This window comes from Sugiyamaella lignohabitans, chromosome D, assembly GCF_001640025.1.
Source record: "Sugiyamaella lignohabitans strain CBS 10342 chromosome D, complete sequence".
NCBI lineage: Eukaryota > Fungi > Ascomycota > Dipodascomycetes > Dipodascales > Trichomonascaceae > Sugiyamaella > Sugiyamaella lignohabitans.
Genome location: NC_031673.1, coordinates 836,678 through 858,996, shown reverse-complemented (window position 1 = coordinate 858,996; position 22,319 = coordinate 836,678). Strand labels below are relative to the sequence as shown.

Below are 22,319 nucleotides of genomic sequence, written 5' to 3'. Positions count from 1 at the left end.
GCTATGAAAATAGCTGAATTATTTTAATTGAGACCGGGAAAAGAACCTTTTCGGCTGGTTTAACAAGTGGTGGACTGTGGATTAGAGGTGGAGAGATCAAAATAGTCCTGTTATGCAGCTGAAGAACAAGCCTCGCTATTTCATGTTCGTGAACCAGAGGTCGATCTTGGTTAACGAACCAGTGAAAAATATCTAATTACCGTATTTGTGATGTATGACCCAGCGCGAGATGCATGGAATGCGTCGACTGAGAATAGCGCAGATGAAAAAGATCTAGAAAAAGTGCCAAATGTTGGAGGTGACGGTGATGAGTCTGGCGATACTGAAGACGAGGCGCCTGTGAGGATAGAGACCCGTGGTATCGAGACTCACGACCAGAACAACGATGACTATGATGGTAGTACTGAACAGCCTGAAAGTCTGGTTGATAGGGAAAATAATGGAAAATCAAGAACATCCACTGGAAAAGCCGTTATCGAGGCGGTTGAAGCTGTCGCAGAAGCTGCTGTGGATACTCTGACTAAAGCAGCATCTGCTACTGCTGCTGTTCTCGCAGAACCTGTCTTGTCTGAATTAGACGGTGAGGTGATAGACGAAAAGAATTCTCAATCAGCTTCATCGACTGCATCTCAGAAAAGTACCGTGGATGAAAGGGAAAAAAGGGCTGATGTGAAAAAGCAACGGTCACCCTCGCCTACTTCGCCTCCCAAAGAACTCAAAAAACCAAGCCAAAGAGCAGATGTGGGTGAAAGAGACAGAGAAGCTCTAGAGCCAGATGAAAAGCTCAACAGAACCTCGGCTAACGGCGGGGAGAAGAAGGAAAACATAAGTGAAGATTCAAATAACTCAGAATTTAGGTCAACGAGTAGAACTACAGAGTCGACTGAGAGTAAGGAAGAGACTCACAGCACATCTCAGAAGAGTACCATTGATGACAAGGAAACAACGGATAATGTGAAAAGGCAACGGTCACCCTCGCCTGCTTCGCCTCCAAGAAAACTCAAAAAACCAAGCCGAAGATCAGATGTTGGTGAAAGAGACAGAAAAGCTCAAGAGCTACGAGAAAAGCTCGACAAAGCCGCCGCTGACGATATCCGAGCTCATTATAACGAACGACCTAACAAATCTATTGAAGAACGAACACAGTCGCCCATTATCAAACTGCGATCGTTTAATAACCTTATTAAATCAGTGTTGATTCAAATATTCTCAAGACCTCGTCAAGTCGTTCTTGATATCGGCTGTGGTAAAGGTGGTGATCTTCAGAAATGGAGTAAACAGCGCATTTCTGGGCTGATTGGTGTGGACATTGCCGATATCAGTATAGAACAAGCCAAAGAACGATATGAACATTTGAGACAGAAATCTTTTTGGGCAGATTTCTGTGTGGGTGATGCGTTTGAGCGGACCATTGAAGATATTGTGCATCCTGACGCTTTTCCTGTGGACTTTGTATCCAGTCAGTTCACTATCCATTATTCTTTTGAAAATGAACAAAGAGCTCGTACTATGTTGTCAAACGTATCGAGGGCACTAAAACCGGGTGGCACTTTTATTGGTACGACTCCTGATAGCGACAGATTGTTGGAGCACATATCAAAGCTTCCCGCGGGTGTCCGTGAATGGGGTAATTCAGCTTACCGAATCCAGTTTGAAGACGAACCTCCCAAATCAAATGACGACTTGAAAGACATCTTTGGCTATAAATATAACTTTTTCCTTGATGATGCGGTTACAAATGTGGTTGAGTTCATGGTACCATTTGAGGCCTTTACTGAACTAGCTAAAGAGTATGGACTGCGGCTCGTGCTGCGGAGAAACTTTCTTGACTTTTTTAATGACGAGCTGGCCAGTCGTCGTGGTCGCGATCGTATCCTCTTCTTCTGTCGTATCCTCAAAGTCTATAAAGAAGACGGAACTCCTGGAATTGAAGGAGACCAGCGTGAAGCTGCTGGTATCTATACCGTTTTTGCATTCGAGAAGGAATAGTTGATTCTGTTATGATACCTAGTTATGACTATTGTACAATTCCTAAGATACTAGGACTATGTTTTAGACACTGCCCTCGAGTTATGAGTTTGGGTCGTACTAGTTGACCGGTTATTAACCTGTTACACATTAACCCAGCTCTCTCTTTTGGATTATGAGGTTCAATCACAACGCAGAATATGTACGACTGAGATGACCAGCTTTCTAATAAACAAGAAAGAGATGACACCTTATAAACATGAACTAAACATGAGCCTTTTGATGCTGGTTATTCGAGAACGTAGAGATTATTAGATTATTTAATTTGTGATTTAGCAATTGTCTGGACAAGAACACAGGAGCGTTTTCGGATTGATAAGCATGCGATATAATCTGCCCTTCGAGTAGTGTTATGTCGTGCAATGGATACACACAACTCCACCGTCTAGATTCCAACCGAGAAATAATACTATTCCTTATAAAGGACTCCAGGCTTTCAATTTGCTTTTAATTTGTCCCTCCCAATAGGTTCTAGAGTCGGAAACGGGCCCTGCCGATGTGAATATGCAGGGTCCACCTGTGGGCTACATCGTTGCAAAAACCACAGAAAAAAGTACACTAACTGATATTAAAAGTTTGACGCCCTAACTGTCCACTTGGTATATAACAAATGAATCTCATCATTTGAATTGATTAAAATTATATTGTATAGTGAGACATACCACCGAGGTACGCCGTATTAGGGATTGTCAGCCGTGGGCCATGGCACGCTATCTTGCAGAGACTGCGACCGAATAGGATCAGTGCGATAAGGTGGATGGAGGCCGTTTAATTGGACCAGGTTTTTGTGAAACTTAATTCGAAATCCACATAATTGGTTCTATCGGTTCTCTTAGATCCTTGACTGTGACTATCTTATAATTTAGCATTCATATCCCTTGGTCACCGCCTGTATCAATCCAATTGGCGATAAGAGACAAGTTGGATCAAGCGGTTCGTTAGACACTAATAGATAGGAGTATATGGCGCCGGGAGGTCTTTCAGCTGGTGGAAAGAGCTCACGGCCTGGAACAGGCTCTGATGTGAGCTCTGAAATATCCAGATCCACCTCGCCGAAGATAGCTCTGGATGATTCGGTGCTCCTAAGTGCCAACGCTATCCATGGTTTGGATTCGCGAGGTGGTGATTCCTCTGACTATGATACTGTGACCAGTAAGACTGGATTGTTGCATCGCAAAAGCAAAGTCAAATATGGATCCACAGGAGGTGAATCGTTTGAGCCGAGTCATAGTCTCAATCGAAGTATCACAGTTGTCGAAGAACAGCAGGAGAAGCTGCATCGCAACTCGCAATATAGCAAAATGAATACTCTTGAAGGTGTCTTTGTACCAACGGTACTCAATGTTCTCTCAATTCTGATGTTCTTACGTTTTGGATTCATTCTGGGTCAAACGGGAATCTTGGGAATGATGGTCTTGCTGCTGGCTTCATACGGAGTCAACCTTCTTACTACTCTCTCCATCTCAGCTATCTCCACCAACGGTACGGTTCGTGGTGGTGGTGCCTATTACATGATCAGTCGAAGTCTTGGACCTGAGTTTGGCGGAAGTATAGGTGTCATTTTCTATATCGGTCAGGTGCTTAATAGGTGTGTATTGTGAGGGTCTGCCTCCGGCGGCTGGGGCTTTGCCCCAGACCCCATTGCTCCTTTCGCTTCGCTCGAGTCGGCATCCAGGGTCAAAACTAACGGTATTATAGTGGTATGAATGTTGTGGGTTTCTGTGAGCCTATGATAAGCAACTTTGGGCAGGAGTCAGGTGCGATATCGCATATATTCCCTGAGGGAAGATGGTGGCTGCTTTTATACGCCAGTATCTTGTTAGCTCTCTGTACAGCGGTATGTGTTGTCGGACCGTCACTATTTGCTCGCTCTAGTCGTATTTTGTTTGTTATTCTGGCAGTAGCAACGATTTCAGTTCCTGTTTCCACTTTCTTAGTGGAGCCCTATATGGATTCCAAGTTTGGCGGTGCTGCTTATACTGGTCTTTCTTGGTCGACATTTAAAGACAACTTCTTTCCAAGATTCACATCAGGTGCTGCTGGTAGTCAATTGCCTGGGAAAGAAAATTTCCAAGACATGTTTGGCATCTTCTTCCCTGCTACTTCTGGTATATTTGCTGGTGCTAGCATGTCAGGCGACTTAAAAGCACCCTCTAAGAGCATTCCTAAGGGAACACTATGGGGACTGTTGGTGACTTTTATTTGCTACTGTCTGGTTATTCTATCAATTGGTTCAACTGTATCGCGAGATTTGCTATATAGAGATTTGGAGATTATCCGCAACTCCAACCTTTCGCCAATGCTGATTATAATGGGCGAGTTCTCGACCTCACTATTTTCCGCATTAATGGGCGTTGTTGGTGCTGCTAAGCTTCTACAAGCTATTGCTAGAGATAATCTTCTTCCATACACTTCATGGTTTGGCAAGGGATACTCTACAGACGATAACCCGTTGCCAGCAATTTTCTTGAGTTATATTCTTACTCAAATAACTCTATTGTTTGACATTAACCAAATTGCTGTGTTCATCACAATGGCATATTTGATGACTTTTGTTGTCACTAACTTGGCTTGTTTCTTGTTGAAGATTGCCAGTGCGCCTAATTTTAGACCGTCTTTTAAATATTTCAACTCTACATCGGCTGGATTAGGCGCTGCTCTATGTGTGTTATCTATGTTTGTAGCAGACGGAATTTCTGCATCTGCTATGATATGTGTTATTGCCATGTTATTCCTCACTATCCATTATATCTCACCACCAAAACCATGGGGCGATGTGTCACAGACGCTTATTTATCATCAAGTGCGAAAGTACTTGTTACGTCTTAGGCAAGACCATGTCAAGTTCTGGAGACCACAGATCTTGTTGTTAGTAGATGATCCTAGAACAAGCTGGAGTTTGATTCATTTTTGTAATCACTTGAAGAAAGGTGGTTTGTATATACTGGGTCATGTTATGGTGACACAGGACTTTACCCAGTCGTTCCCAGAAATGAAGAAGCAACAAAACTCGTGGATGAAACTTCGTGACGTTAGTAACATTAAAGGATTTGTACAAATAGGAGCGGGTCCAAATGTTGTGTGGGGTGCCCGTAACGTATATCTAGGATCTGGACTGGGTGGTATGAAACCTAATATTACAGTCTTGGGCTTCTTTGAACTCAAGAACCACTACCCCTCGCGCCACAACAATAGTCATTGTCGAGGAGACGAGTCGTTGACCGGTCAACATCGTTCCGATGAAGCAATCCAGATCGAGGACCTGCCAACTGACTCTTGTCGGAAAGAACCTAGCATAACTGTTACCGAGTGGGTGCACATTATAGAGGATCTACTCACAATGCAAGCAAATATTGCTATTGCCAAGGGCTTTCCACGACTAGAGTTTCCTACCAAGGAGTCTCTGAATGCTTCTCTCAGTGACACAAAGGGATACATCGATCTGTATCCGATTCAAATGTCTGCTCAGATTGTGGATGAAAATGGTGCCATGAGTGCTTTGTCCACCAACTTTGACACATACACGCTAATTCTCCAGTTGGGTGCTATTTTGCATACTGTTCCAGTGTGGAAAAAGAATCACATCTTACGAGTAGTTGTGTTCGTTGAGTTTGGTGAAGATGTTGCCAGCGAAGAGTCGCGTATAAAACTACTTCTAGAGAAACTGCGTATCAATGCTGAAGTTCTTGTTTTGTGTCTTAGTGCTGGCAATGTCTGTGCCTACGAGACTATTATTCATGGCAAACCTGATACGTCAGGTCGCGTACATAGACTTCTTGGCGAGGACGAATGGTGGATAGAACTCCAAGAAGCTCGTTCCAGTAACATTGATCATGGCATTCATATTAACAGCAACGTTGGTGATCTGATACCGGATGAGAACCTTGGCAATGAAGCCAATCATCAACTACGCAAAATCATTGATGCCAAAAAACGCCGCCATACAGTCTCGGAACTTCAGCGATTAGGCGTCTCATTCTCCATGCATACCAACAATTTGATGAAATCTAATTTGACCAAGCATGGTTATGACAGTGATTCGTCGTCATCTGATTCTGAAGTAGAGTTTGAGGATGCAGACGATAGTCTTGAGATGGCTGAACCGAGGCTGTTTGTTCGTCGTCGGGCCAGCAGTGGCGGCAGTTTACCTGGATCCACACGACCTGTGTTCACTACTCCATCACAGCCAACGAGCGAAGTAGCTCGTCAAATCGCTGCTGCCGCACTTTCTGCCAAGCAGACAAAGCCCTCACTAATACGTACGAACTCAGGAACTGGCAGTATCAAATCTAAGAAACTAAAGCCTCATTTCCTCGGCAACACCATGCCTGATACACGGGTTGTCGAAGAACCTGAAGCAGGCAGACGATCTATAATGTTTGATGAGACATCTACCGCACCATCATCCAACCGCCCATCGAGGCCATCATCGATAAAATCTGGACTATCAGGACTATCTACCAACAAAGTAACGTTCGATGAACAGCCAGCTGCTGCCCTCTCACAAAAATCACCACTTTCAACCATGACTTCGCAGAAAGTGAGCAGCTCATCAAACACATCACTCACATTGACAGATACAGGAGTACCCGAAGACGAAGAACGGGACCTTTCCTTCAACGACCTACCTGCCAAAGCCCAACACGTGATTCTTAACGATATGATGAACCAAACATCGAAAGACTCAGTTGTCATCTTCTCGACGCTCCCAGCACCCAGTCCAGGCACCCACAAGAGCGAAGACGAGTCGCTCGAATACGTCGAATCGCTCGAATTATGGTGCCAGGACCTTCCTCCCATGATCCTCTTGCATTCCCAGTCGATGACTGTAACCACTGCTTTGTAATTTAATGCATTTCTTCACGTTCTCCGTGTGTCCTCGTTCTCGTGCCTCCGGCGGCTGGGGCTCTGCCCCAGACCCCGTGGCTCCTGCTTCGCAGGAGATGGCTGGGACCTTAGATGGAACGACTCGAGCGGAGCGAGAGGAGCCGGGGGGTCTGGGGCGCAGCCCCAGCCGCCGGAGGCATAGTCAGAGAGCGGTGATAGCGAACAATAAATTACATTAAATATTAGTATAAATATGCAATGCGGGAGAAGATGCGACGACGGACCAGAGGACAGGCGGCATTTTATTTCATGACATAGTGGGCCTCTCCCTCGCTCTTGCGTTTTTCGTCCTCGGTCTCAAGCTTGTGTGTGATGGTGATATCCAGGTTACGGGGGTTTTCGGAGTTGGGACCGCTGGTCAGACGACCGGTGATGTACTCGCCGTTTTTGATGAGAACCTCGTCGGCGAGATAGAACACGGTTTGCTTCCAGTGAGTGTACTTGGCATGGGGACCAGTAGAGAACTTGATGGGTTTGTGGCATTTGGAGAATTCAATGTCGAACCATGCAACAATGGCATGAGCAATGTCATCACGTCTGGCTTTGAGGCTAAACTCTCTGGAAAAGGCAAGGTCTTCAATAGTAATAGTGTACAAGTCAAGATCGAAAATAGGACAGGGGTCAGTGATCACAGCACGCAGCTCAACAGTGTCAACAAGAGGGTCTGCAAGGGCAAGTTCTTGGAAGGGACTGTAGTCAAATCCATAGACATCGTTCCAGAAGCCAATCTTCTCCTCCTTGTAATCGCCGTCTTCAATGGCAGCAGCATAGATGGTGGCTTTGTCAGGGAAAATGAGACCTCCTTCCACGAGATACTTGTCACGGGCAATCAACACAGTGTCCAACATAGATTCATATAATAAGAAGTAACCCATCCATTCGGAGATAATGATATCAACCTTGGGATATGGAAGCTCGACCTCCTCCATTTTACCATGAAGAAGAGTGATTTTGTTGGAAAATCCGTTCAAGTCTACAATTTTACGGGCCATGTGGATAATGTTTGACATATCAACACCAATGACATGCTTGGCACCAGATCTAGCAGCAAACATAGAGAGAATACCGGTACCACAACCAACATCGAGGACAACCTTGTCTTTGAACATGTGTCTATTTTGATAGATGGCATTGCGGTACGAAGTGGTACGAACATCATCCTTCAACATCTCTTCATGGATACCAAAATGGTCATAAGAGTTGAAGTAGTGTTGGTCCGAGTAGTTAAGGTCACCATTAGATGCCTCAGGAGCTGGAGATACGTCAGTCATGGAATCCGACATTTTTTGTTAAAAGGTGAGGATAGAGAGAGAGGTTCGATAGTTCACGATTTTGCATTATATGCACGGTGGAATATTTTTTTTTCAGTTTAAAAGGGGCTCCTTGCCCTAATCGATATGAGGCAAAACTACAACTGCAGCCAAATAAATTCTGATATTGAGATTTTTCATAGAAAAGCGGTACTAATTGAGTTCACTAACAATGGTTGTTAATTTTGTGAGATTTTGTTTAATAGTTATAAATATTTTAGTTGTTAATGACGAATGATAAAGTTCTTAGATACTGTTTCTTTCAAAAGATAGCGGCAAGGGTCACAGGTTACATTGAGAGCTAAGAATGGTTTTTTTTGAGGTCGACTTATCAAATATTAAGTGAGAAGCCTCTCGATCATTTGTTTCATAGTCTTCTGTCTTGTATGATATTATTTTATTTCCGCTTGAATCAATATTGTCAATATTTGGTAATTTCAATCGACTGCCGGATGTCAGACATCGGGACGATCTATGCAGATAAGCCTGTGAATCTTTCCAAGCTGCAAAGCATGTAAACAGACTCCTCGAGCCAATTTCGAATTGCAATCTGCTATAACTAATACACCTAATTAAACGAATTTTCTTTTCTATTGATAATAGTGAGCTATTACGGAGTTCATTTATACCTAAGATTGTCCCTGCTCTGTTCATTTAGGCAACACAATCACCGGCCATTTGGTGTAGTGGTAACATAGCAGACTTCCAATCTGCTGCCACGGGTTCGATTCCCGTAATGGTCATAGACCTTCTTTTTTGCTCCGGATTCACTGACTTTTGGAAGGATAATGTTAGGTAAACCTTTTTAGAAAAGATAGAATGGTATCTTTTATCAAATACCAGGGAAATAACAGCTAGGTGGAGTTTGCCCGTGATATCTCCTGCGAAGCAGGAGCAACGGGGTCTGGGGCAGCGCCCCAGCCGCCGGAGGCATTGAGCCCGAAACAGAGAGTTCAAGGATGCAATTGCGTCAGATATTATTATATTACAAAGAAATAAAATAAAAAACATAAACAAATTTTAATCAAGGAAGTCCTCTTCAGGTTCGGTACCGTAGTTTTCTTCAGAACCGTAAAGTCTAGAGGCCAGATCTCCAGGTACGCCCTCATCACCTCCGTCTATTAAGTACCCACGACCTCCAATATACGTGAGCACGACTGGTAAGAACACTAGACTGTGTGTAGAGGCTACGAGAACAAGAGCAGTCCACATTCGGAAATAATAAACTTCAAAAATCTTGGATCGCGTGAATGCCAATACACAGACACCGATAAGTTTTGTCAAGGCAATTCCTCCAAATACAGATCCACCAACACCAGTGAGAGCGTTAAAAGCCCGCATTTCCTTCGAAACGGCCGTGTAGCCTGCAATGTCCATACGAGGTGTGAATGTATAAGCTCGAGCAACATGAATGCAAAACTCGATTCCAATACCAACACAAATAACTAAATTGACCAGAGACACTGCATTGAGCGAGATATCCCACAATGCCATGATACCACCGATATTTGTCACTATACAGGCAACCACAATGCAAACAGAAAATGCCGTCCTTATAGAACCTAACAGGATTGTAGAAAGGATAAAAGTAATAAATAGGGCCACCGACAGTAGTCGGAAAGTATCATAGATAATTGTTGAGTACTGGGCAAAGAAGATGTAGAAAGTAGAGTACGGATAGGTAGGAACTCCAGTATGGTCTTCGATTGATTGGGCGATTCGTCTCGCCGAAGCGTATGCATTGATGAAATCTGACTGCGACCGTAGTGGAGTGTGAGCAGTTCGAAAGTTGGATGTAGAAATGCTGGAACTGTCATCGTCAACAACCACACTATGGCTATATGGAGCTTTACCGCCGAGAGGACATGGATCGGAAGGCGCTTCAATCCAAATGTTGAAGTATTTGAGAAACTCTTCGTCTCCATTAGGTAGACCACCCATGGTTATATCCCATTTTTTGTCCAGATAACACACCTCACAAGTGCGAGGAGATGCATGGGGAGCACATACTTCGGTTTCATTAGTGCCCTTTTTAAACCGACAACAGTCGTCCAAGTCCGGGTTAAGCCACTGTAGGAAATCATCGATCCAACTGGCAGCGGGGTCGTTGATATATGACACAGCAGGACGTTTTCGTTCTTGTTCAAGAATATTCATGAGCGAGAATTCTTTGCATGTCGAGAATCTTCCGCATAGAGCTTGTTGAGAGGATCTGTCAGTAACTTTGAAGTCATGTGTAACAAAGTAAACAGGAGGCCCGGATCCGAAATAGTCGTACAGATCATTGAAATAGTCAACCAAATACGAATCAGATGGGACAGCTAGTCTCTGATCAAGTCCTAGCTCAATATGAGGCAGTAACGACAGAGAAATGGCCAGCCATCCTGTGAATATGGCAATAACAATAGGTTTAACCTGGGGAGATAGTATGTATGGAGCATACTTTTTCCTAATAATATCAGAAAACACATTTGTTCCTCCATGGTTTCCTGATGGTAGAGGTCCTGGCTGTCCATCGAATATACTTGGTGAGCTCAGTACTCGAGCTGTGAAAGAAGAAAACGAGGGTCGCGAGATTCCCGAAATGCGTGGAATGCGAATGCATGGAAAACAATCAGCTCGATCATCTTCTGACCGCCTTTGATCTAGTGATAGTGCCGACATAAACATTGTCATTTGTAGAAGCGAGTTGAAGAACACTGCTCCTGCTGAATAGATGGCAAAGTTTCGTACTGCTGGCATGGCCACTGACGCACCAAGAGCAAACGCCGAAACTTCACATAAAGTCGACAGCAGAATGCTAGGCCCAACATGACCAAGTGCCAGAGCAAGTCGTTCCTCAATGGACAGGTTCGGATGGGTCAAATTCACAGTTTCCAAGCCATGTGTCAGCAGGAATATATTATCCACACCAACTGCTAGGATAAGAAATGGAATAACTTCGGCGATAATAAGGGTACATTTGATTCCAAAATATGAAAAAAGACCTACTGACGAAATTACCGACAGGAGAACAACAAAGATTCCAAACAGACCAAGTGAAAATTTCGACTTGACGAGGTATCTACGACTCAACTGAGGGGTCACGCTACCAAGTGCCAGCGATGCATATAAAAACATAAACACATATGATAACACAACGATTCTCACATCTGTGTTACTTGATTTGTTGAGCTCTTTTTCTAGAGATATCTCTACATTAAAAGACAATCTCAGACCTCGGTATGCTGCTTCTTTTTGAACGGAAAACAAAAACATTTCTAACAACTCTTCCCACTCCTGGGCCACTGCCAACTTTTCCGGATCATCCGAATTCTCTACCACCAACGAAATTACCAATGCTTTAGACGTAATTACATCGTCGCCAATATACCCACCAAAGACCATTTCCTTTTTCAGTGGCTGTTGAAACGGCGGCAGGCAGCTAACAGGAGAATCAGCACACGACTGAAGCTTGTCTTGCCAGTTTTCCGGTACCGCATTGATATCTCCACCGAAATACTGTGTCACTGACTGAATCACACAAGCATCTCCTAGTGGCTTCAAACAAAGATCGTTATAAGAAACTCCATAATGGCTACTGCGCAGCCGGCCAATCCGTTCTTCCACACTGAACCACCATTGTAATGTACCATAGTCGGATAGCACAGGACCGGTATCATTGACAAGATACATTTGTTGTGCACGGTAAAACGGCCCGAAATTACTGTCAAAATGCTGTTTCTCAGAGTACTCTAAAGAGGTCGGACTGACCCATAACTTGACAGGATCTATCTCCAGTTGGAACCGGATCAACCCAAACGACAGTATGACCACCACCAACAAGGAAAACGATATCACTACGGCTGGAAAGCTAGCACATATCAACCCCAGCCGTGAAAACCCGTCTTGTAGCACTGTGTTTAATTTGTATGGAGCGGTGCTGTGGTGGTGACGGGGGTTATAAATGACATTTGCTACTCTTCTATTATCATTGGCGTCATCGTCATCGTCGTCATAATCATCGTCTTCCTCCAATCCATCACTCGTCCTCCTCGTTCCTATACTGTGACGTCTGAGAAATGCTGGTCGTTGGTAAAAATCGTCTTCATACTCATCTTCTGAATCAATTTCACCGTCATCATAGAGCAGGCTCAACGACTCATTAGCCTTAACAACTCGTCCTCGAACTAATCTATACCCCCACAGACCCATCAACAGGAAACTCAGTAAAATCACATAAACCACCCACACAGCCAACGAGAAACACAACACCCTTCCGCCAAACAGCGTACATCTGCTTACAGCCAGTCGACCTTTGCCACCGTCTCTCACAGGTTCTAATTCGGGACAAGCGACTGAACAGTCGGAACACGCACATCTGTAACGTTCGTCCTCGTCTCCACAGCTATGCATATCCACATCGCTTCTCTTCACACCTTCTGGATCTCTGCTATCTTCGTCCGTTTTATTCAACCAGGGAAAGTTCATTTGAAATGGTGAACCCCCCAGTAATGGCTTTTCATCCCCAAGGAACTTTAAAAAGTCTTTATAATTTTTCGCTCCTCCGCCTATTAAATCCATAGCATAACCATTTGTAGCAGAAAACTTGACCTCTCGACATGAATCATAAAAATCTCGAGCCTCATTCTCCTCTACATAGTAATTGAGCTCTGTAACCACCTCCTTACCAGCTGTAGACTTTCCTGTTTCCACTATCTCCAAGAATAGCGACTGATCTGGTGAACATGTAAACTCGCAGAAAAACTGGAAAAAGTTCTCTTTACATGCTGGACATGATGCAATAATGCCTTCTGCTTTTTTCAAATTCTTCTTCAAAGCAGCAATCTGCCCACTGTCACAGCACACATTACCACTACTGAATCGCTCTCCACAGATTTCAACCAACGCCTCTCTTGTCTTACTATCTGGCTCCACAGCAACCTCATTCGCAGGACATGGCAGTTCTGATCCGAAAAACGACTTCTTACCACACTAGAAATCTTGTTAGTTGCTATCCATTCAATTCCATAGATCTTAGTCACGAGCTTTAGACCTGTGGGTGGCCATCTTGCCTCCGGCGGCTGGGGCTTCGCCCCAGACCCCACGGCTCCTCTCGCTCCGCTCGAGTCGATCTGATCCGGGTCGACCATTATCATTTTCCTCTGATTAGGGGTTCTGCTTACATTTCCATACAGCGAACATCGACCAGGTTCTCGCAGCACCGAGCTGTTTATAGACTCTTCTGGGACTTCACCACTAGCTCGGCTGATGCTACCAGCGATTGACAGTATTAATAAATACCAACTTCCCGGCCATAACTTCATTGTATATTATTTGTCGCTTTCTCCAAGCTTCAATAGACTACTCTCTCAACTTCTTCTTCTGCTCCTTCCCGTTGATCCATCCAGCCCCTCTACTTGTTCTGTTCTTTTATTGCTACAGACTGTTTCCTGTTGTTGCTATACTGTATATGTGATAGTAGTATATAGGGATATAGTGGGGTGGTGGGCCGTTTACACCCCTTACTTATCGGTCGAGCAATACCGTTATCTTTGTGCCGCGTGATAGGATTTCCTTGCCCATATCGCCCTGCACCTGTCTGTATATGTATTGCTATGCTGTGAGCACGATCAGAGATGAATTTGGGCAAAGATTTCACTTTTCAGCTGGAAATAAAACTTTTTTCGAAATTAAACCGATTGGAATTAATTGACTATCATGGATTGCTATCGACAAAGAAATTTTGATCAGTTTTGGAAAATAAATCTATGTGCCGGTTATTTAAAGGTTGCTTGATAAGTAGGGCTTGCAGAAGAATAGACTCAGGTTGTAGATATTACGATTTTGAGACCAATGTGAAAAAAGATCAATAAAATTTTATTTTAATTAATTAAGAGAAAAAAAAAGAGAAAAACAGAGTGGTGATCATAGTTTATCAACTTTGAGAAAATTCACAGCTGTCTAAGAGGTTTGATGTAGTTTAATTGTACTAACAGCGGCTCGTTGCTCGTTCTTAATGTAAGCTCCTGCCATTTTGATGGTACTTGGTAGTTCACCCTGTTAGGCTTCAAGACTATTCACAATTACAGTGGTTGTTGTCAATATATAATGTGATTTTTAGTTAGTTTGATCACAGATTGTATTTATTGTATCTTCTCTGATATCATCGAAGAATTAAATAGTAGACCATAATTTACACAGTACCAGAATTGGTCTGAAGTAATGTACATTATCGGATATCTCAGGGGAACTTTGAACCTAACCCTATTTCGTATATCAGTAATACTATTTATCTTTTACTTTAACCATTATTTTAGAGAAGTTTTTTCTTTTTAACTAGATCAGCCTGTTACAAGTCAATTATCATTAATTTGATATCAATAAAAGGTCAGTATCGTGAATTATTTCTTCGTATCAATTGCTTGATATCCCACAACCGGAATATTAAGCTCCTTAACTCCTTGGCACGGCTACTACTACCACTATCCCTACTAGCATATACAGATAAAGACCAGCCAGCATGAGACGGTGTATCGATAGTCAATTGTAAACAAACAGCTGGAACCAATTCACCAGTTCTGTACATTTATCATTTCCCACACCTAGTGATACATTCAATTCAACATGGTAAGTACTGGAGAAGTAATTAAATGAGACTCTATGTCTTGTATACACGGTATTGTGCAGTTTCTTTGTACCTGGAACTGGGGGTTGTGAACCGAGCAACTCATCTTGCTTCACTCCAGCTCAGTGCTCAATAGGTCTTCTATGGGCCTTGAGCGTGGTTTGTTGAAGCTATTTGGCTTTAAAATACAACATCTGAAACTATTTGATCTCATTGAGTCTGGAAACTAATAAAAACAACAGTCCGACGACCCGTTTGATGCTTCGCTAGATCTCCTGCGCCGATTGGATCCCAAAAACACTTCGAAAAACCTGACTGCTCTTTGCAAGATTGCTCCTTCACTTGCAGAAGACCTTCTGTCATCTGTTGACCAGCCATTGGGAGTACAAGTATGCCCGAAAACCAAAAAGAAGTTCTTGACATGCGATTATAACAGAGACGGTGACAGTTACCGATCACCGTGGTCTGATGAATACATCCCTGATATTGCAGATGGACCACATCCCAGCACCAGCCTGCGAAAACTCGAAGTCCTGGCAAACGACTCATTCGACATCTACCGCGACCTGTATTACGAGGGTGGCATCTCCAGCGTCTACCTCTGGGATCAGGATGATGGCTTTGCTGGTGTCGCCCTGTTCAAGAAGAGTAAGTATGGATTATATTAGCTGACTTAGCCGCCATATTCATGGCATGATTTGTTGGAAGCAATTGCTTCTGAGGCCGCCAAACCAACCTACAAGAACTAACAAGAAAAGACACTGAACGCACAACTACCGAGACAGGTGTCTGGGACAGTATCCATGTATTCGAAGTGGAGAAAGGAGCCAGACGCACAGCTCTCTTCCGAGTGACATCGACCGTGATGCTCGATCTGAGCGAAAAGAACAACTCACTGGGTTCACTGGGCATCTCTGGCAACCTGACCCGTCAGACCGAGCGCTCGCTGCCCATAGAAGATGACGCATCCTACATCGCCAACATCGGCACGCTCGTCGAGGAAGTCGAGTCCAAACTCCGTAACATTCTCAACGAGGTCTACTTCGGCAAAACCAGAGACATCATCGGCGACCTCCGCACCGTCGCCAAGCTCACTGACGTCCGTACCGAGCGGGCCCTACAAAGCGAGGTCGCCAAGGGTCTGGGTGCCTAGTACAATATACATTCTTAGCACACTTGTGGCTCTGCCTCCGGCGGCTGGGGCTCCGCCCCAGACCCCGTAGCTCCTGCTTCGCAGGAGACTGCTGGGACGGTCCCAGAAGCTCAGGGATCCGTGCGAAACTCCTGCGAAGCAGGAGCTACGGGGTCTGGGGCGGAGCCCCAGCCGCCGGAGGCAGTGAAGGGGAAAAGAATAAATAGTATTTACAAAAGACTCAGCCCTCGATGAGCCCCTCCTCTTCGAGGTCGTCTATGTACTTTTGGTAGGGGCCCTTGCGGATGAGCCGTTGTTTGGTGGCCGTTTCTTGGGTAGAGGTCGTGGCCCGGAACTGTTTGGTGGTTTGGCTGTAGACTCGGCGACTCTGGCGGGTGTGTTGTTGTGTTTCTTCTGCTGGAATATCGGAGGGGAAGAGGTTGAGCAGTTTGGCAATTTGAAGCCGTGGGAGGACATTGGTGTAGTCTGGTTTGAAGGTTTGGTCAGCCCATTTTAAGATATGCTGTGCTTGGACGAAGTTTTGGGTCGTTTCTGGGGTCGCATGTCGGTTCATGGAGAATGTGTTTTTAGAAAGCAGGTTCAGAGAATTGTAATAGTCAAACTGTGTTTTGGCTCGAAGAAGCCAATTCTGATACTGTTTCGTTCGAGGCACTTTATATGAGATGCGATTGATTGTTTCAACCATCTCGTACTTATATGGATGAAACGGAACACGAACTGCTGCTTCTAACAAGTACTGGTAGGTGATACAGTTGGGCTGGATGTTCCATTCTGGATGTGAAACCATGGCACTATAAAGTCCAATAAACCAGTCGAGTTTCCCATTAGCAGCAAAGAATCTGCCAAATGTATTCAAAACACTGGTGCTAGGAGTCAAATCCCATTTACTGATGGCGTAATGCAGGTATTTCCAAGCGACATCAACTGTTTCAACTGAAGGAGTGAACTTAATACCGGCTTTGTCAGCTTTTAATTTATCGTCATTCAACAGCCCACTGATTATTGTATTAACAGTGTCTATGCCAACATTGTACTTTTCAAGCTGCTTATCGAGGTAGACCATGGCAAGCTTTGGGCCTACCTGTTGCACAATATCTCCTACACAAGTCGCTAGTCCTCTACGACTTAACGGAACATTCTTTTTTGACATTTCAGTTAGAACTCGAGACTTGTTCGACCCTTCAGGGACAGTTCCTAAGACGATATTCCAGGTATCAATATTAGCAGGAATGCCCTTGGATCTCATTTGTTTAAGAAATCCATCCACAACGCGGAGAGGATGGACTTTCCAGTTATCATTAACATTTCCAAGTCGATATCGGCATGACATTAATAAAATATTGTACGTGTCAGTATTTACAGATATTCCTGACGATAACATGTCTTGGAACAGCTGGCGACAACTGCGAATGTCGCTGATTCTTGCGTGATAGGAAATACCAATGTTAAATGCTTCAGTAGACAAATGGTTCATGGTACTGGGATTATTAACTCGTAGCAAATCTTTCACTATTGAAGATATCAGGCCATTTGGCGACGAATATTTAGAATTTGTATGCTGATATTGGGTGAGTTGTTGAAGATATGCAACCAGTCCTTCTCTGGACCATTGAGTAGGGAACTTTGGCAGCGGTTTCGAAGTGAACTTTCGCTCTAAAACCATTTCATTATTAGACGAAGTCAGTGCTGTCCGCATTGATGTTAACACTTCAATAATAGACTGGATATATGTGGGTGATGCGTTGATTTGAGTCTGTCTCGACAACTGTCGATGTTCTTTTTCTTTCTTCTTCTGTCGTTCTCTTTCATTTGCATTTGCAGTTTGGTCGAGTTCTATTTTAGCTTCTTGCTCCATAGTCAAAAGAGTCGACAGCGTGTTTTGACTATGGCTTTGAGTCTCATCTCCAGCCGACGTCCTTAACGGCATCAGTTGATGGTATCGTCGCAGCTCATCATTCAACTTTTGATAGAACTTTGGCAGATCTGGCGACAATTGTAGTAGATTTGGAGACTGCAAAGATTCCTTTTCTGGTAACTTTTCAGTTTTTTCTAAAGAATCAGTCGCTGACTTTCCCACATCGGCGACCAGATCCGAAGTCGGATCAGACTTTTCTGGCACATGCTGGCCATGAGTCGAAGTGGAAGCTGTCCTTCTGTGAACCAAAAAACTGCGTCTCAGAGACCGGGCTACAGGAAACAGCACCTGGCCAGAAACATTTTTCATTGTTTCCAGGTAAAAAGGCTTTCCAAGTGCAATGAAACAAACCAGTCTACAGGCCAATCCTGCCTGCCGAAACTCGTGAACCTGATAATTTAAAATCAGGGCTAGGGCAAAGGTCAAAATGCCCAGTCAATCTAATAAAAAGAACGCTATCTTTCCTTTAAACCTCAAATTTTCTGCTTCAAAAAACAAATCAGGAACCCCCCGCTACCGACTCGAGCGAAGCGAGAGGAGCCACGGGGTCTGGGGAAGAGCCCCAGCCGCCGGAGGCAGCACTCCCCACCCCAACACATCACGTGATGCACGAGAGCACGGCTGAGCGATGAGGGACAAGATGCGGAAAGAGGAGAGCCGAGTTTCTTGTCTCTACAGGTGAAGCTCGAGAAGACCGAATAATTGGGTGAGAAATTAGCGATGCCAGTGATCGATCTTCCTCCGAGGGAGCCGTCTCAGCGACTGGCCGAGAAGTCGCGACAGAGAAAACAGCGCGAGGAAATGGAAGAACAGGAGCAGGAGGTCGCGTATCGAGGAGGTGGTCGCTTAGGTAAACGAAACGCAGCGGGCCAGCTGACTCGGGCTGCTCCAACCGATATTTATCCAGGGTTAAATGATATGAGCGATGCTTTAGAAGCGATTCCTATGGATATTGTTCGTCATTTTACACTGTTGAAAGAGATTGATGCCAAGTGTGTCGGAACTACGCCGCTACTGGGTGAACTCATAGTCGAGTTTCTGTCGCTGCCAGTACCTTCTCCAGCAACATTACAAGCAGCTCTGGCTGCTAGCAGTTCGTTTGGATCAAATGAAATGCAGGGACAAGAACCCACGAATCCAGCAGCTGCTGGATCTGCCACTGGATCTGGAGTGGCTCCTGGAAATGCACCGGTGAATGGCGAGAATGACACCAGTAATAGTATCAACAATGGCAATAACAATAATAACAACAATGGTGATGGAAATCCTGCTAATAACAATAGTAATGGTAATAATGGTGATAACAGTAGCAATATTGGTAATAATGTACAGGAAAGCCAGACTGATGGAGCGTCCAACAACACCGCCAACAGTGGTAATACCAGCGCTGAACCTGCTGTGACTGGCTCGAACGTGCTTACCGTGTCCGAAGAAGAGATAGCCTCGATTGTGAAACGAGAAGAGCTGTTGGCACAGATTCGAAGACTGATTAACGAGCTGGTTCCATGTTTGGAAGAGAAAATGCATGTTGCAGGCGTGGCAGCTGATGCTATGGCCAGACATGTAGCTCGAATTGATTATGACTTTGATTTGATTTGTAATAATGAGATTCCGGAACGAATTCAAGTCGGTTCTGCTAACCATCCAGCTTTTATTGCTGAGACAAGGTTGGCAAATGAACAACAGAAAGGAAATCAGACCAGTCGAAGCGAGTCTCGTCGTGAAGCAATGGCTGCTAAAAAGGCAGCAGCCGCTGCTGATGGGCTGACTGGATCTGCTGCTACAGGTTCTGGTGGTGCTAAAGGAGGCAGAAACTCGACTCCCGTGGCTGGCAAGGGATCTGGATCAGCTGTTAGCAGTGCTGGAAGCACGACTGCTGGCGGTGCTGGCTCGGCATTTGGATCAGGTGCTACTTCTGGAAGAGGTAGAGGTGCTGGTAAAAACAACGGCTCGGCATCTGCTGGTGGAAATGTTTCTGCCAATGGAGGTGCTGCTGGATCTGGATCTGTTTCTTCTAACTACGGCAATGGACTATCTCATTCCAACACTCCCGCTCCTAAACGACGAAAAGGCGCTGCTAGTGCTGGAAACACTACTGCTGGCCAACCGTCTGCACTATCGAACAACTCGTCTAATGCTACAGCTTACAATTCCTACAACTATGAATATCAACAAAGTTATGCTGGACAACCTGGCACCAACAATGGTCCTGGCAGACCAGCTGGTTCAAATAACGGTTCTGCCGCCGCAGGAAATGCTGGACAAACTAATCAATACAACGAATATGCTAATGGAGCAGGCAATACTGGCACTGGCAGTTACAATGGTCAAGGTTACAATTCCAATTCCAATGAAAACTCCGTCATTGACGGCTATGAAGGATCGAAATACGAAAATGAAGAGTCTATTTCCCGACCCACCACTCCTGCCGGTGGAAACGGTCGTCGTGGAGGACGCCAGAGGACCCGAACCGTTGGAGCCAATTCGAACAGCTCGTCTGCCAATGCCAAAGACGACGGCGAACCTGTATACTGTTACTGTCAACAGGTCTCATTCGGTGAAATGGTGGGATGTGACGGACCCGAATGTAAACGTGAATGGTTCCATTTGCCTTGTATCGGTCTATCATCACCTCCAAAAGGCCAGTGGTTCTGCGAAGACTGCGCTGCCAAGTACAAAAAGCCCGCTGTCAAGCGCTGATTGGTTTATGTTAGCTGCTCTATTTATTTGATATTAATACATTTCTCTGCCTGCTGGACTCTCGAATGGTCGTCCTGCCTCCGGCGGCTGGGGCGCTGCCCCAGACCCCGTTGTGCTCCGCTTCGCGGAGCTGCTGTGACTCCCAACTGTCTTTGAATGCCTCCGGCGGCTGGGCGATGCCCCAGACCCCGTTGTGATCCGTATCGCTGGCCTGCAGGGACCCCAACTTATCTCTGATCACTTGCTTTATCGTCAATCATCTGCAGATTTATGCCAGATCACCTGCACGTCATGCAGATTCTGTTGCCGATCACATGAGTCTGTTACGGGGCCAATTTAATAGATACAACACTGGACCCAAAAAATAGTTTAAAAAACTGTGAACTCACAAATTACCACTCTGCTTGTTCCATTACAGCATGTTGTATAACGCTTTTGCAAGTTTTACTTTTACTACCGTTTCTTCAACACCTGCTTCAGTTGAATATTGATAATCTAGCAAAAGAATTAATAACTGTACCGCTGGCGTAGCCTCAAACAAAATGTTAACCCTACTGAGTTTCATTCGGACCAAAAAGCAGAGAATTGTTTTCTGACAATGCGTCCTTCATGTCAGAATGTTCACACCAAGTGCGCTTGAGAGCACACATATACTGGTCCATCCACGTCCTTCGATCTAACAGCTACAACAATTATACTCATAAGTAAAGGACTGAGATGAAACAGTCAATATTAGTCGGAAGGACACTGTCAGACATGAACAGAGTGCAAGCGCATAGCCATTTGAAAGATTCCACACTATAATTTGTACGTCAAAGGCCAAAATTGAGGGATCGTTTTGATTACATACTATACAACTGGGCAGTTAATCAAATAAGTTAGGGTACTTCAGATTGTGTCAAAAAACTAAATCCGTTCTACACTTTATTGTTGGGGATGGTTTAGACTAGGATTGCCCAACGGACCAGGAGACATATACCACATTCCTGTTCAGTTCTCATCGGCATTGACTAAATCATTTTTGAACGAATTTCTACGGCTTGGCAAGAGCTTGTAAACTAGCACTGGGTGGATAGATGACTGAGGAGGAGTCTAGAAGAGAAAACGAATTTGAGTATCTAACAGGTTCCACACCTTAATGTGACAAAACGCAGCACACAACTCTAGCCATTTAATAAGGTGAATAAATGCCTTGGTGGGAAGTTTGTGACAAATACCCTTGTCAAAACTGGCGATATAAAAAATTTGCTCCCCTTATTTGTCCTTAGTTGTGGAATAACTTCTTTAGGCCCAGGTTATTCTGTGAGGAGCTCACCAGCTGATCCTTTTGCGAAAAGTGTACGAAAAGCATAGTTAAACTGAAGGCCACAAGCCAAATCCTTCTAATACAACTTAGAACTAGTATGAAAAGTACAATTAGACTAGTACCTACTCCATTGAACTTACATCAGCAAGTGTTAGTGACGCTTGCAATGACGCAATAATTAATAATTCACAAATAATAAACTATGTGCAGACATAACTTGCAAACATCTTCCTTTAGTTGTGTTGGTGTGGAATTATATCATCTACATATTGCTTATTGGTAGTTTCAGAGTGACATGTTTAACTTTCGACAAACGACTTCCCAGTACAGATAACTGAAAGTAGCTACTCACGCTATCTAAAATACATCCCATTCAACCTAAAATATAGTAAAAGGTAATTCTGCTACCACTA

General features: G+C 44.4%; 7 protein-coding genes and 1 non-coding gene across 8 annotated transcripts; 5 read left to right on the top strand and 3 right to left on the bottom strand.

The window, feature by feature from the left end:
• Nucleotides 1-210: 210 nt before the first annotated feature.
• Nucleotides 211-1,989, top strand: ABD1 (Abd1p; the record flags this gene model as incomplete). The annotated part of the gene is made up of 1 exon (XM_018881994.1): nt 211-1,989. One exon carries the CDS (start codon nt 211-213, stop codon nt 1,987-1,989), a length of 1,779 nt encoding a protein of 592 aa, XP_018736417.1.
• Nucleotides 1,990-2,990: 1,001 nt separating this feature from the next.
• VHC1 (Vhc1p) lies at nt 2,991-3,629 on the top strand (the record flags this gene model as incomplete). Its single annotated transcript, XM_018881993.1, has 1 exon — nt 2,991-3,629. The coding sequence occupies one exon, from the start codon at nt 2,991-2,993 to the stop codon at nt 3,627-3,629; it is 639 nt and encodes a 212-aa protein (XP_018736416.1).
• Nucleotides 3,630-3,976: 347 nt separating this feature from the next.
• Nucleotides 3,977-6,874, top strand: VHC1 (Vhc1p; the record flags this gene model as incomplete). Its single annotated transcript, XM_018881992.1, has 1 exon — nt 3,977-6,874. One exon carries the CDS (start codon nt 3,977-3,979, stop codon nt 6,872-6,874), a length of 2,898 nt encoding a protein of 965 aa, XP_018736415.1.
• A 283-nt stretch (nt 6,875-7,157) lies between these two features.
• On the bottom strand, nt 7,158-8,198 carry HMT1 (protein-arginine omega-N methyltransferase HMT1; the record flags this gene model as incomplete). The annotated part of the gene is made up of 1 exon (XM_018881990.1): nt 7,158-8,198. One exon carries the CDS (start codon nt 8,196-8,198, stop codon nt 7,158-7,160), a length of 1,041 nt encoding a protein of 346 aa, XP_018736414.1.
• Nucleotides 8,199-8,897: 699 nt separating this feature from the next.
• Nucleotides 8,898-8,968, top strand: AWJ20_4888 (the record flags this gene model as incomplete). The annotated part of the gene is made up of 1 exon: nt 8,898-8,968. It is a non-coding gene; the product is annotated as a tRNA-Gly (tRNA).
• Nucleotides 8,969-9,245: 277 nt separating this feature from the next.
• NCR1 (Ncr1p) lies at nt 9,246-12,695 on the bottom strand (the record flags this gene model as incomplete). The annotated part of the gene is made up of 1 exon (XM_018881989.1): nt 9,246-12,695. The coding sequence occupies one exon, from the start codon at nt 12,693-12,695 to the stop codon at nt 9,246-9,248; it is 3,450 nt and encodes a 1,149-aa protein (XP_018736413.1).
• Nucleotides 12,696-16,205: 3,510 nt separating this feature from the next.
• Nucleotides 16,206-18,209, bottom strand: AEP3 (Aep3p; the record flags this gene model as incomplete). The annotated part of the gene is made up of 1 exon (XM_018881988.1): nt 16,206-18,209. The coding sequence occupies one exon, from the start codon at nt 18,207-18,209 to the stop codon at nt 16,206-16,208; it is 2,004 nt and encodes a 667-aa protein (XP_018736412.1).
• A 492-nt stretch (nt 18,210-18,701) lies between these two features.
• PHO23 (Pho23p) lies at nt 18,702-20,600 on the top strand (the record flags this gene model as incomplete). The annotated part of the gene is made up of 1 exon (XM_018881987.1): nt 18,702-20,600. The coding sequence occupies one exon, from the start codon at nt 18,702-18,704 to the stop codon at nt 20,598-20,600; it is 1,899 nt and encodes a 632-aa protein (XP_018736411.1).
• Between the last annotated feature and the right edge of the window lie 1,719 nt (nt 20,601-22,319).